This window comes from Anser cygnoides, chromosome 10, assembly GCF_040182565.1.
Source record: "Anser cygnoides isolate HZ-2024a breed goose chromosome 10, Taihu_goose_T2T_genome, whole genome shotgun sequence".
Taxonomy (NCBI): Eukaryota; Metazoa; Chordata; class Aves; order Anseriformes; family Anatidae; genus Anser; species Anser cygnoides.
The window spans coordinates 23099569-23114226 of NC_089882.1; the positions used below are offsets into that span (position 1 = coordinate 23099569).

The window sequence follows — 14658 nt, forward strand, 5'->3', positions numbered from 1 at the left end:
CTGAGAGATTTACGAGAATTAGCATGGCTATATCTAGAGTTTCCTACAACACCCACTTTTTCCAGCAGAAGAGATCTGTGGTCTTCTGAGGACTCAAACGCCAGTTTATTCAGTACAAACAGAAGAAACTCCACCAAGCACCAGCTCCCAGCTAAAGAAACCTTCTGACATACATCTTACAGATTCCTTAAATACAAATCTTTCTAGTGTTGCCTTTACTGTCGGTGCCAAGTACGCTATCTGCCAGCACAGTAGTAACTCAGGCTCGCAATGTAAGAGGGAAGGGAGGGAAGAAGAAAAAAAGCATTCCTAACAACATTAACAATTAGGAGCTTCCTGCAACACCAGTGAAGCACTGGTGATCTGCAGCAGAAATGCAGCAGAAAATGCTTTTCTTCTGCTAGCACTGATGAGCAGTCACATGATGTGAAGACAACCTCTGCTACCACTTGGACTCCCAGCGAGACCCCGAGAACTGGTGCAGGGAGCCAGCACTTGGGAGTGTTTCCCATTTAATACAGTCATTGTAAAGCTCCTCTACTTTACAGAACCCAAATCTTCCTATTCTTCAGGATCCAGCAAGTTACTTTTCCCACTACCCTTAAAGCATATATATATATCCCCCTAAGCCACTGATTATATACCATTGTACATTCACCAGAATGACAGATACCTTTGACTGCTGCGGTTTTCCCCATCTCCTACAGTTTCATATAAAACAAAATCTCCCAAGTTCAAAGAAATCTAGTTTTTCCTAGATCTATTATGTCCTTCACAGGGAGACCTCTAAGTGGAGCCTCTTGAACTGATTTCCATTGCAATGAACTCTCACCCATCTGACAAAGAGGGGGAGGGAAAAAAAAAAACTGAAAGAGAAAAGGGTTTGTTCCTACATTTATTTTCACAGTGGAACAGAGGGTGTAGCACAGAGTGAGAGCTTGTCCCTGTCATTTCCTGCTGTTATTGACCAAAGTCTATCATGCCACCTAGATGATAAAATCCATATCAAGCTTGTAATTAGAGAGTGGAAAAGATAGCAGAAAAACAGCTTAGAATAGCACGGCTTTTATCTAATAATATTGATATGTTAAAGAAAGTAATTAACTGTTGGGCACCCTAGATGTTAAATATGACATTAGTTTACTATCTATATCCTCAAACAATTTTAAAATAATTTAACGATTAAGCAACATCTGGACACAGAGAGAAAACTTGTGACATGACTTGCAAGGATCTCTGAGCTTGGTTCTTTACGCAGCTGTTACAGATCTCTGTGCACACTTACGACCCAGACTTCAGCAACATAAATACCAATATTCTTGCAAAACTGGACGTAATCACAAGGGAATATACTGAATCCCCACGAACTCTGAAGAATCTTTTTTTCCTGACAAGACACTGATAAACAACCCTCCAAACCCAGTACTCATAACAAAGTTAATATACCCCCAAAGCCAGTACTCATAACAAAGACACTGCTGCCTTCACAGGCAGCAGACCCTCAGCTACCCTGGCCATACGTCAGCTGAATCCGCACATGCAGCCCCGAACAGCCAGGTCCTGACCACCTACAAGCTCACTTTGCAGAAGAGAGCTTTAGGAGGAGCTCCTAAATCTGGAGACGAGCAAAACAAAACGTTCAAATTTAAACAGAAATAGTTATTTTTACATCAGCAGCTTGACAGAAGTTGAAGGAAGGAAGAAACTAAAAGTGTTTGCATTAACATTCTGTACAAGTTACCATGCCTCGAATGGATTTGGAAACGGGTTTGCCTGATGGAGCATGAATCTGCTGGGTTTCACCAAATATTTAGAGCACAGTTGTCAGTACTGACAGAAACATCCTCAGTGGGAAGGAAATCATACTCACGATGGTTCTCAAGAAGGGATCGCGCTGCAAGTAAGTACATTCATAGAAATACATGAGATTTATTTCAATAGTCAACAAAACCTGAAAAAGTATTTACCTTGATTTTAGCCCTTACATTTGGGCTACACGGAGAACAGATTTAATGGGTGCACCTGAAAGGCGAGCAGCACTGCTGTCCCATTCAGTCCAGCCCCAAGTAGGAGACCAGATATCTCAGTATCTTTACTTCACACGCTGCATATTTCAGCCAGGGCACAGCACCAAATACCACCATTATCTAACTCCTACAAACACTTCTAAGCCCTCTAAAATTCTGCTTGTAGAAATCCACAGCAAAGTCTATGCTACAAACCCTACATAAATCAAACTTTATCATGACTGCCGTTAAATAATTGTAAAAACAACAACACAGAAAAATTGCAGACTTCCAGTTTTTGTTGTTTTTTTTTTGTTTAAACAATCTAGCTCAAATCCTGCTATTGTGAGATCCAGCATGGAGCTCTTAAAACTACATTTACCAGGTTTTAAAAGGAGAAAAAAAAAATCAGATGCTGCAGTTTAATCCCAGCATCAACACCAGCAAGTTCAAATGAAGAATCAAGACCTGTGTACCATTTTGAAGAGCCCAGATGGGTGCAGGGGATGGGGACAAATTCAGAGTCAATTTAAGTGTTGGCTAAAGACATGGCAGCACTTCTTCATCACTGAAAACTCCAACTAAAAAAAAAACAGAGCCAAAACAAGAAAACATAATCTAACGTTACAACCTACACCCAGTTTCTGCACATTCTTAACACAGAAAACCAAACCTACTTGCTACATACAATCTTAATGAAGAAAAATCTTATTACATTTTTTATTCCAGACATAATAAGCAGCAGAAATTACGTTCACTCGCTATCCACATTTCCGTGAGTCTATTACCCAACCGTAGCACAAGCCAAAAACATACAAAGCAGCAGCATCTTAAGCACAACTCTGCATATAAACCTAACAGTACATTGAACAGCACCACCAATATTTCCAGTCAAGGTTCCCTTTCCTGTAAGTGTCTGTCAGACATTCTCTTTCTTTAAAGGCATGCAATACGTCTGATCAACTCTAGACCTGTACTACTTATCCACTGCCATTAAAAGACATCCCAGAAGAATCAATACCCATGAAAAGTACTGCCTGCTCAGACAAGGCTTTATCTTGCTCCGTCCTCTGTTAATCCCTTCACATGTGACCTCCCCTCAATATCTGGCAGCAAAGCATCAAGGGCAAAAATGTAAAATTCCTTCAGGCACAGTCTTTTAACACCAAAGTTGCTGAAAAACAGAGAAATAGAGCACTCGGCATACCGCACTTCCAAACGAAGTAAATGACAATCTTTCATATTATTATGCCAGACTGAAAAATGATTTTGATTTTAAGGTCTGCCATATACCTTTTCAGAAAGGGGACACCACTGCAGTCAGGATCACCAGCTTTAAAATAAAAAGATAAAAAGAAAAAAAAAAAAACAACTTTTCCCACCATTAGATTTTCAAGTCTTAAACCAAAATGGAAGTTACAGAATCGAGTTATATTTGAACTGCTACCCTTGTATAATTGTGCTGTTTCTGAAAATCCTAATCATCATTAAAAAACAACTTTAATTATATTCCACAAACAGTATTTTAAGGCTTTCAGTACAAATGACGACTATGCAGTACTTTTAAAAGTAAGACACATGATGTTTAGAAATCTTTAATGCATTTCAAAAGTTAGATCAATATGAAACATCTGTTTACTAATTATATGCGTATTAGATGAGGCTTCATCGTTTTTCCCCCACTACTTGAAGTCAAAATCAGTTTTCAATGTGAGCGCTTCCTCAGCAAGGCCCCGAGGGACCCCACATATGATGTGCAGTTCTATGGAATGACAAGGATGATCGGGCTTTGTTGCTTATCGTATCACCACACCCAGAACTCTGCATGCTACACCCAGAGCCTACACGCTCACAAGTCTGATTTAATACATAAGGTTGTTTTTTTCCATTGCAAGACAGAGGAGCTTAAATTCTGGGAAGAAAAAAAAAAAAAAAAAAAACGGGAAACAGCAGCACGATTAAGCAGCTAACAAGACTGCATGCACATGATCCACCTTAGTTGGATCTAAGCCCAAAGTCTCCGAAGGCTGCAAGCACAGATGTGCACATGTGCTATCTGGCTGCCAGAAGGCTCTGAAGCTCAATGCTAGGTTAGCCCATAGCTGTAACAGCTCGGTTTTGATTAATTTTTAACACATACTGTCAGCCTAGAAGATGTTGTGACATAAATACATCTTGGAAAGAGATTTCAGGAGGAATATCCTGAAGGCCTAAGGCATCACAGGAGCATGAGATGACAGGAAAGGTGAGAGAGCAACAACAGCGGGAAATGGAAAAAGCAAGTGGGAGGCTGACATTGCTCCGCAGTGGCATACTGGGGTTCCTTGGTTGTCCTGGAGCGGGACAAAGAGGCAACCGGGAAAGCTCAGAGAAAAACAATGGGGTTTGAGTTTCATCCAGGGAAGGAGGTGACTTACCTACACATTTCTTACTGCACTGGGAGAGTCAGTTTGGATTCAAAAGGCAAGAATTTGCCTGGGCACACACCAGCACGGCTGCACACTCCCCACCTCCTTGCATTTACCGTCAGAATACAATGCCTGCACCACTCTGTCTATGTTTGCTTTGCAAGTAGAATCAGAATAACTAACAAATCAGAGCTAAACCAGAAACTGAAGCAGCAAGTTGTTTTTCTGTTTCTATGTCCTGAAAACACCAACAGTGGAACCCATTCCCCACGGGTGGAGGAGTCAGGCAGCAGTACTCAACAGCTAGAAATGCATTTCCATTGGTATTACCAGAGGTACTTTTTTTTCCTCTTTTTGTTGTTGTTCGTTTATTTGTTTATTAAATACATACTAGCAATCCTAAATCTGTTAGCAACTATAAAAGGTTTCCTATTTCAGTGGAGGCCAAGAGTTTGGGGAGTTGATGAACCCTCCTGCTTTAAGACACAGTTCAATCTTTAAATAATTAGGAGTGCGGACTAGACGGAGAAAGAAAAAAACAAAACCATCTCTTGGTGCCTGCTATAGCCCCAGCTGCTAGCTACAGGTTTTCTTGTGTCCAATACAGTGGCTGTGGCCACTGGCAGAGCTCAAACCCCAGACTAAACCAACAACCAGCAACACATCAGTTCGTTTATTGGATTTGCATGGTCTGAGAAACAAATGCAAAAAAAAGTGTCTTGGTGTCTTGTCTTTCAAGTGAATAGGAATAGCATCTGTTCCACATCCTAAGTGAAGGAACTTTTCTGACTGCACAACCATCAAAATCAAGCAGCCTAACTAAGACCAACTACCCAATTCCAGCAATTCCAGAAAGTATGGATGAGGCAGGCTTTATTTTTTACTTTTTTATTCTGAGGAAACCTTACTCTCCCCTGGCTGGTCACCTGTGTACACTTGCAGCTTCATTAATACACTAGGAATGGCAAGGCAAGACACATATTTGGCCAAGCTGAAAATACATTTAAGAAATTAATTTCTGCCCTGCCTAATAATGGGGAGCTGTTGTCCCCCCCCACCTTCCGTATTTGACTCTGTATTTTTACAAGTCAGAAGCTGGCTGTAAGAATTTCAATAGCGATTAGTAAAACAGATACAGAAGGGCTCAGCAGGCAGCACTGTTTGTTTCTCCATGGGAAACCTCAGCCCAAGCGAACAACTCCCGCAGCCAGTGCGAGCGGTGCACGGAGGTGGCACACCTGGCTCCAACAGGAAATTGGAAAGCTGAGATTTTCCTCTGGGCAAATTCATCCACCCCCAACCCAGGGCTTTGCAGATATTCAACAAACAGGAAAAAAGGGGAAAAATTTAAATAGCAAAACCATATATGCTACTTCAATGCAAAGAATAACCGTTCCAACATGTAGCTATATGCTGCTGCAGCCTGGGGGCTAGACCTTTAATCACTACGAGTTATTGTGGATTCAGCCATGGCTCCGGGAGATCTGGGCAGAGCCATGTCAACCACCAGCAAAAACCTGACTGCAGGGGCACAATCCCACTTCTGTCAAATTCACCAGGGAACACAATGCGTGGTTTGTGCTGCCTTCGTGCTTTCACGCCCGGTGGAGGACGACAGGTAAGAGCTGGCCAGCGCCAAGCGAGGTCGAAAAGTTTTGAAGGAATTTATACTCTGAGTAAGTCTGTAGCAAATCAGCACTCAGCACCCGTGCCTAAAACCTGAAAGAGCTGGACTTGGTGAGCTGGCTGCACGGGTCCTGCCCAGCCACTATCTCACTGTCCAAGAAGCATCATCCCCGTGCTCCTCGGCACAGGGTGCACTGCGGGACACCAACAGCAGCCAGAAAACAAAAACATGGGAGGCAGAGGTCTGGCGGCACTTCCATCATTGTTTTAGGAGGATGTAACAATGGACAAAAACCATAAATAATTCCTCATTTCGCTTATTCATCCAGTTCTTATTGTTCTGTTCCCTGGACCATCTTTCTTTTACCTCTGAAGGTATGATACCTATGAATCCATAGGTTAATTTCAAACACACTTTCTTCAAAATTTCAGCGTCTTTCCATGTTTTTTGCATTTTACTTACCACCTTTTCCTTCCTTTCCACTTCAGACTTCCCTTCCCCTCCGTTCACTTCAGTTTAACACAAACGTTTTTCTTCATCATTGTGAAGATGTGGGTGAAATTCACATCGTGAGCACCCTTCAGATACGCACGGGGAGAGTGGCAGGTAACATCGTATCTCTGCAGAACTTATCTGGGAGCACAGCAGTGTTTGTGGAGCGACAACTGAAGCACATTGCACAGGTGATTCTTCCCAAACATGGTAAATCCACATCTGGCAGCCCCTCCAGGCCTCCCTTCCCCTCGCCTTTCCCAGCCCTGGTGTTTGGTACAGTAACTTTCACCCTGTTCCAACCTCAAGGTCCAAAACGATTGCTGAAGTAGCAAGAATCTCATGAATGTAAATATTTGCTTAGGGTTACGTTACCAAGAGAGAATTTCTGCTCAGAGCCTGCAAGCTCAAAAAGAAAGAATAAGGAGGGGCCAAGAGTTTAGAAAAACTAGGGCCCAGTGTTAAATTCCTTCATTATAGTTAGACACCTGCCTGCTTTTCAGAAGTCTAAAATAAACAGGAGAAACCTCTGACATCCAAGGGATATTTAGATGTTTCCCCGCCTTCCAAAAAAATACTGGGACTACCAGGCTCTTTGGACTTTTGGAAATCAAATTTTTTAATATGAATGCTGGTAGCCTCCAAAACTCCCCGTATAGATTGCCAGTGCGATGTGTAAAGATGTGCACGCTACATGTACAAACTGAACCCAAACGCTCCGTCCGAAGGATGTAGGTTGGGTTTCCAGTAATAGGCTGACGTCTAACCAGAGTCCAAAGTCCCCAGGTTTTAGCCTTACACATTAATTAACCAGATCAATAAGTACCATAAAGTAGCAGCGGAGGCAGCTACACTGAAAGCTGTGGCTCTGTGTATTTCAGCCACAGAATACTCAAAGTGCTTCAAGAGAGAAAACCAGCAAATATAACGTAAGATTCATGCATTCAGCCTAGCATAAAAATATTCTCTACCTGAATCTTCATTAAGCCAAAGAATTTCTAAAATGGATTAAATCAATCTCCAAAGAAATTCAAGAACTGGAGAATTATATTTCAAAAAGCAAAGCTGCAGCACTTTAACATATAATTTCAATCATATAACTATTTTTGTCCACACTGAAATCCACAAGGGCCTGAAATGTTTTAACAGTTCCTTGCCTCTAGCAGCCGTTTCCTGTGGTCTGCTCCATCCCTCTCTGTTAACGCCTTCGGGATTCTGTCATACAAGGAAATGCCTTTTCCTACTACTAATAACAGATTTGAAGACCATGAATCGTACATTATTTCATTCACTGCCCGATGACAGCTTCTTACTCAACGTCAAGAGCTCATTTCAGAGCAGCAATCAATACTTCTGGCATTTAAGTGTACTGTGTGAGCCTGTGCAATTTGAAAACTTAGAAATGGCTATTCTTGCTTTTAACAACTCTGAGCACTCAAGAAAGTCACCAGCATCTTTAAAAGACACAAAAGCTGTCTCAGTGCTTGACAGATTTCTTCAAAGCAAAAAAAGCTCCTTCCCTAGGCTATTACTGCCCAGCACAACTGCGGGGTGGGACCCAGGAAGGGCTGACCAGCCTCCCAGGGATGCCATGTGACAACAAACCGCGACTTCCCAGCCCGTGTCATGGCAAGCAAAACATGAGGGAAAAGCAATCTGAACATACAAAGAGATACTCGTGAAAGAGACCCTGAAGGGGTATGCAGGCAGTCTGGCCCCAAGGCAGGTACCTGGGCTCTGTTAATGGAGCTTCTGGAGGTGCTGAGTTCACGAAACCACCTCTGGGAGCACCCTAAGGGCCACAAAGGGAATCCTGGACAAAACGACTGAGGTTATCCTTTATAAAACTCCTCCTCTCCCAGCCTTCCTGCCCAGTTGTCCCAGCCCACTCGCTCCATCACCAGCTCGCTGTCCCATACCAAGGTCTTCAGACCGGCGAAATAACTAAGCGCAGCCCCGAGAACAAGGAAGTTGGTAACACCAATAAACTCTTACATTTTGCACAAAGACCAAAATAGCAACAGAAGTCAGTGACACGAGAAGAAAAAGCAGGAAGAAAAGTGCTTGGAGAGGTAGTGGTCAGGGACCACAGAGGCAACGTGCTGTAAATAATGCCATTACTGAGAAGCCGGGTCACAGCAGCACACCCCGGGTATTTCTCATAGAAGCGCACAGTGACTGTTGCCAGAAAAAGCAACGCCCGTGTCAGTGCAGGAATGGAGATGAGCATCAGCCTGTCTCTCCATCTAGTGCTGCAGGGGAGGACATTCATTACCATTTCTCCTCCGTGCTGGCTGGTACAGCGTCCCCGGCATTGCGATACAGCAAACACGCAGAACCTCAGTACCAGAAACTCCTAATGATACCAAGTACAGATAAAGTGCAGAACCACTTACTGAGAAAGAAAACGCAAAGACTCGTAAAGTTTTAAGACACTGCAGCAAGCAAAATGCAAATATGGTGATACTAAACCTCTCTTTTAGGAGATGGCTGGGGAACAGGAGGGGGAACAGGAGGGAGGGGGAAAAAGTTCCCCTGCAAGCACTTCCCCGTGTACCTCCACGATTGTTACACCAACAAAGGCCTTCTCAAATTTCACTACTCATAACCTCCAAACCAGCCGGAGTTTCTTGCCGTGACTGCCTGCCCATTACTGTACGCTCCAGAGAACGCAACGCCGATCTGCAGACATCCATCCCCAATTTCATGGTGGATTTTCACGGTGGGGGTCCGAGGTGCTGTGCCTGGAGGCTGGGGGCAACCAGACACAGTGCTTACCGCCGGGACGGGCAGGGGGGCACGAAAATCTGAGTTTTCTTCTGAGAGCTAGTGGTGAGCAGGCAGCGTGGCTCGACGGCTGCCCCCCGCAGAAGGAACCAGCTGAGGAGCTCAAACACCTCCCTCGCAGCCTCCCTCATCCCTCACTTGTTCCTTAGCCTGAGATCAAGCGAACTATCTCAAATTCTCTACCTTTGTTCCCACATCTGAAAAATACATGACGTTGATTTTTTACTTCAAGGGAGCTTTCAGCTAGTTCGGAGGATTTGGAAGAGGAAAGATATTTGTGAATAGTATCAATATTCATCATGATGCGATGATTGTAAACCAGAGTCTCTCAAGTGAAACATTCATTTTCACATTAAAATTTGATAATGCCAACAAAAACAAATACCGCAGTAGTTATTATTACTTTTAATCTGCAACACTATTTATTCCACTCCAACAAGTTCACATAGCCAACAGCTCAAAGCCCCAATACAATATCTGTATTCAGCCCCGGGAACTGGAAGTATTTGTTACTTATTTTTTACCCGCCACCTCTTTTAAATAGTTTTAAATCAAGTTTTCAGTATTTAATAAAAGAAAAATATTGAAATTGTTTACCAAACAGCTTGGAGAAGCAAACGAATCTTATTCAAACGCATTTTAAAAGTTTACAGCTGCTTTAGTAGGAACCAGTTTACAGTCAGAGAGGAAACAAAGTATTAATCACATCATGGTTACATCAACACTCGCTGTCCTCTCAGATCTCACACGGACTACTCGGGCACACTAACCAAAGGAGGACCACTTGCATCAGTGTGACTGGAGTCCGATAAACTTAACCAGACACCTAAAACAAAAGTAGGTACAAACAATTTGAAAGCAGTACATTGATTATCATTGAACACGGGTGGTAGAAGCAGATCAACCTCAGCCAGGAACAAGAACGTTCACCCAGTGCCCATCAAACCCGTTCAATGGTTCATGCAGGACAAAGCTGCTCCTAAAGACAGCCTTAAGGACGTTAGTCGCTGAAAACGAGTGGAAAACTCACAAATTTTAGATAGGCTTTCAGAGGGCAACAGTCCCCAAACCACACCATCCCATGCAGCTTGCTTGAGAGCAAGGCTTCCTCCAAAACAAACACCTAACAACTTAATCATTGAGCTTGCAGCATGAAAATCTAGGGTTGCTTAGGGGGGAAAAAAGTCAGAGCCCATCTTGAAAATATCACAATGCAAAGAATGCACAAGGGAAAAATCATCACCTTGGATTCTGACTTCCCATGCCTTTTCTCCCGGAGCCCCAGTGTCTCAGCAACCTGCTCCCATTGCTACTGGCCTCAGACACTCTTCCTCCTTTTTGAAAATGTTACAGAAGCTCATCCCACACAAGAAGCCACAAGGATTTTCATTGCTCTCTGTTGATTTCATCATTTTCACTGGTATGAACATCCTTTCCTCCATCTCTGAGTCACTTCAAGACCTAATAAGCTTTCAAGTCCCAAACTCTGCACATTATTGCCTCAAGTGATGTGGTACAGGGGGCATCCACAAGAGTTTTCCAGGTCAGTAGTTCCCGTGGCACTGCTAGACCACGCTGGATTTCCTTAAGGAAAGGGTAGCCTACTACCATTCCCTATCTTTCTTTCTCATCTCTGTGGAAGATGCCTTAAGGATCTCCTATCTTACATATCTATAAAAAGACAGAGTTCCTCTGGGAACAGGGTCCTAGATTCATTTTCAGCGAGTGTTCTAAACATACATTTAAATGCTAGGAGCTGCACTGAAGGGTACTCCACTTCCAGCCCCCTTCAGGAATGATGTGAGCAGGACACATTCGATCAAAGTCCCAGGAGCAAGGTTAGCATCTACAGATGTGAGTAAGATCACCACGCTCTAGGTGCTGTAACTTGGCAAACAGAAATAACTCTCACTGAAGACAACCACAGCCAACAAAGCTGCATATTCGTGCATACGGTGGAGTATTTAGAGCACCTACCTACCAGTGGCTAACCTGGGAGCCTAGGCTCCTTCTGTAACTCACGGAGAGAGGCTGCTAACACAGGTATCCCTGGTCACCTCCTGCAGGCTCAAATCCATGCAGGAGGACCGTCTCCAAACTTAACGTACTGAAGTACCCGAGTAGCCCAGGAGATGCCAGGAGTCAGATTGTCTGAATAGCTATGAAGCCAGGGCAGATGGTAAATCTCAGCAGGTCTGCAACTCACCGTTATCTTTCTTGGGTTGATCCAGCCTTTACCTGCCCAAGAAGTAGGGCAGAAGAGAAACTGCATTTTTAAAACACAAGGATTTATTTCTTCAAAAGAAGGAGCTCATTTAAATTCTATTTTATCATTTTTCTCTAGCTTTATTAAGCTAAGGAGACATACAAACAAACCCAGTTTGCTTATTTCGACTTTATAAACACAGTTCTGCTAGCTTGAATATCATCTCTACAAGTAAAGCATTCTAATTTCTAATGGCATGAAAGCTGGCTTACTAGTACAAATATACATCTTAAAGAACATAAAAAAATACTTTTATCAGTGTATTCGTCACCATATGTATTCCATTTACATTCTGTACGCTTCCCCGTGTGGACAACAAACCCAATTCTGGCCATTAACAATTGCCAATAGTCCCTTTCACTCCTTGGTGCTGCTGCGTTTCAGGCACTGCAAGAAGCGGTTAGCCTACAATTCTGTTAAATTGTAGAGCCATTTTCCTTTGTGCTAAAATTCCCTAAAGCTCGCACGGGAACCAAGGTAGAATGTATCCCTTTAACACAGTTTAACCACTCTTAATGCTTGGAATGGAAAATGTGACTTAGGTACTGAGGTTTAAAAAACAGCTACGATGTATGTATGCAGCCAATTTTCTAAACATGAATCTCGTAAGTTTTTTTAGGCTTTTTTGTTGCATGAGAATGTAGAGCTTACAAGAGACAGCCAGCTAAATGCAACAGACCATTATGGCTCAGAGGTTTCCAATTTGCAACTAGAAGTGGTTTACATTATAACTACTAACAGCTCCAAAAGGTATTTAAAAAGGACAGAGTGGAGAAAAAACTTGGCATTTCACGAGTGCCTAAATATGGATTGGCAGGAAACAAATTTGATCTGTGCCGTTAATAATAGCCTTACCAAAATAAGTGTTTAACAGAACTGGTTTTATGTGGTTTTAGAAGACCTAAAAATATATTTGCACAGCTCAGGACTGTAGTTACACAAACGTGCAGTCCCCGGGCATTGTCAGCCGCCGAGGGACGAGGCTCTGGGGGGCCTGCCGCCAGCCGCCCACCCCCGGGGCACCCCAAAAAAAGGGGACGGAGCCCAGCGGCGGCGCTCCCGGCCCGGGCTGGAGCCTGGGGGCCTCCCGCCAGGGTCTCACCCCGCTGAGAAGGGGTTTGAGCTGGGAACAGGCGTGCTGCTGGAGAAGGAGGAGGGAAAAAAAAAAAAAGAGAGGGAGAAGGGGAAAGAAAGAAGTTCCACGCCGCCCCGCCGGCCTGGGCAGCCCGAGCCCCGCCGAGGACTCAGCGGGCGGGCGCGGAGCGGAGCCCGCACGGAGCTCCCCCGCGGGGGGCCCGGCCCGGCTCCGCTCGGCTCGGCCCGGGGTCGCAGCCTTACCCTCCGGCTCCATCTGCTCCCACCGCCGCCGCGCTCCGGCGCTCCCCGAGCCGCTGCGAGTCGGGCCGGGCTGCGCGGTTACAAAGGCGGCCGCCGGGCGAGGGGGGTGGGTTTCCTCTCCCTCCCACTGCAGCTGCATCGCGCCATGAGGCGCCGCCAGCGGGACGAGGCGCCCCCGAAGGCGGCGGAGGCGGGAGGGGCTCCCGCCGCCCGCCTCGGCACAGCACGGTACGGCCCGGCCCAGGCGGGGAGGGGATCGCCCAGCCGGCCTAGCGCTTCGTGCATGCAGGCCGCGGCGGGGCGGTGAAGCCCCCCCCTCACGCCTCCCCGTCCCCCGCCCCGTCCCTCGCGGCCCGGCCGGCGGCGGCTGAGGGGAAGGGAGCGCCCCGGGGCCGGGGGACGGCGCTGCCGAGCTCTGGTCTCCTCAGAGGAGCGCGGTGGCCGCCTCCCGGAGGCTCGGCTGCCGCCCGGGAGCGCGGGCTGCCCCGCTTGATGGGTTGTATCCATCTTGAAGCGGCCCAGGGCAAAGCCCTGCCGCCGAGTTGTTTGGAATGAGTCATAGGATCACGGAATCATTAAGGTTGGAAAAGACCTCCAAGATCATCTGGTCCAAACATCCCCCTACCACCAATGTCACCCACCAAACCATGTCCCTAAGTACCACATCCAACCTTTCCTTGAACACCCTCAGGGACAGGGACGCCACCACCTCCCTGGGCAACCCGTCCCAATGCCTGACTGCTCTTTCTGAGAAGAAATGTCTCCTCATTTCCAACCTGAGCCTCCCCTGGCGCAACTTGAGACCATTCCCTCTACTCCTATCACTGGGTATCTGCAAGAAGAGGCCGACCCCCAGCTCCCGACAGCTTCCTTTCAGGGAGGTGTAGAGAGCAATAAGGTCTCCCTGAGCCTCCTCCAGACTAAACCCCAATCCCCTCAGCCACTCCTCAGCTTCACAAGGCTCCCAGCTCCCACACCAGCTGTTGCCATCAGTGCCAAAAGCTCCTCGTGCAGCTGCTGAGGGCAGCTATTGGGCACGTGGCAGGACCAAGCTGACAGCATTTGTCCTAGGGCCATGGATGGCTCCCCAAACTGCTGCCCTTTCCCTTATGTCCTGGGTGGAAAGCAAAGGGAATATGAGCCATGTTGTGCAGTCCCCTCAGACAACCAAATGCTGCTCACCTCCCAGAAAGCCACACCAAACCATAAGATGTTTCAGAGCTTCTTGAAAAGGCAGACCAGGACTGACTCACTGCTCTGTGCCTTTGTCAGGGAGAAGAATGTGCCAGGAACCGAAGGGTGATGCTGTCCTTCACAGGCAACGGGGCATTAATGCTGTGCTGATGAAGCATCGCTCATGTGGTCAGAGTGGCCTTTCTGCAGGGGGTGTACTACAGCCACGCTAAAACCCTGTCTTCAGATGAGGTACATGTTTAAAGGACAGCTTTCTAAGAGGTAAGATCTTCAACCACTCATTGCAAGGACTGAATAATACCAAGCAAAACAACCAATTTAAGCTTAAAAACGCATATCAAAAAATCTATCTGCAAAAGAACAAAAATGAGAAAACTGTCTTCCCAAAGGCATTTACCCGTAGGAAAAAAAATGCAAAACAGTAAATTCAGAAATTAACTATATTAGGCTTTAGTCTATTTTTTATTCCCCAATAATCAATCTTTGCTCCTTATCTTTTCCCTGAAACAACTACCTAGCGAAGATGTAGGCCCCATCATG

At 45.4% G+C, this 14658-nt stretch overlaps 1 protein-coding gene and 1 long non-coding RNA gene across 3 annotated transcripts in view; one reads left to right on the forward strand and one right to left on the reverse strand.

The window, feature by feature from the left end:
- The window catches only part of FGD3 (FYVE, RhoGEF and PH domain containing 3), a 115468-nt gene extending 101322 nt beyond the window's left edge, over positions 1-14146 (reverse strand). Inside the window, exon 1 of one of the 2 annotated variants that reach the window (XM_048061399.2) lies at positions 14107-14146. In XM_048061399.2, coding sequence (XP_047917356.1) covers positions 14107-14131 — 25 coding nt within the window. In that variant the 5' untranslated portion in view covers positions 14132-14146. Of the gene's footprint in view, positions 1-12924; positions 13257-14106 lie in introns of those variants that run through there. The other variant, XM_048061397.2, reaches the window with a different exon arrangement.
- Positions 3950-6886, forward strand: LOC136791615 (uncharacterized). The gene is made up of 3 exons (XR_010833954.1): positions 3950-4251; positions 4669-4749; positions 6530-6886. It is a non-coding gene; the product is annotated as an uncharacterized lncRNA (long non-coding RNA).
- Positions 14147-14658: the final 512 nt, after the last annotated feature.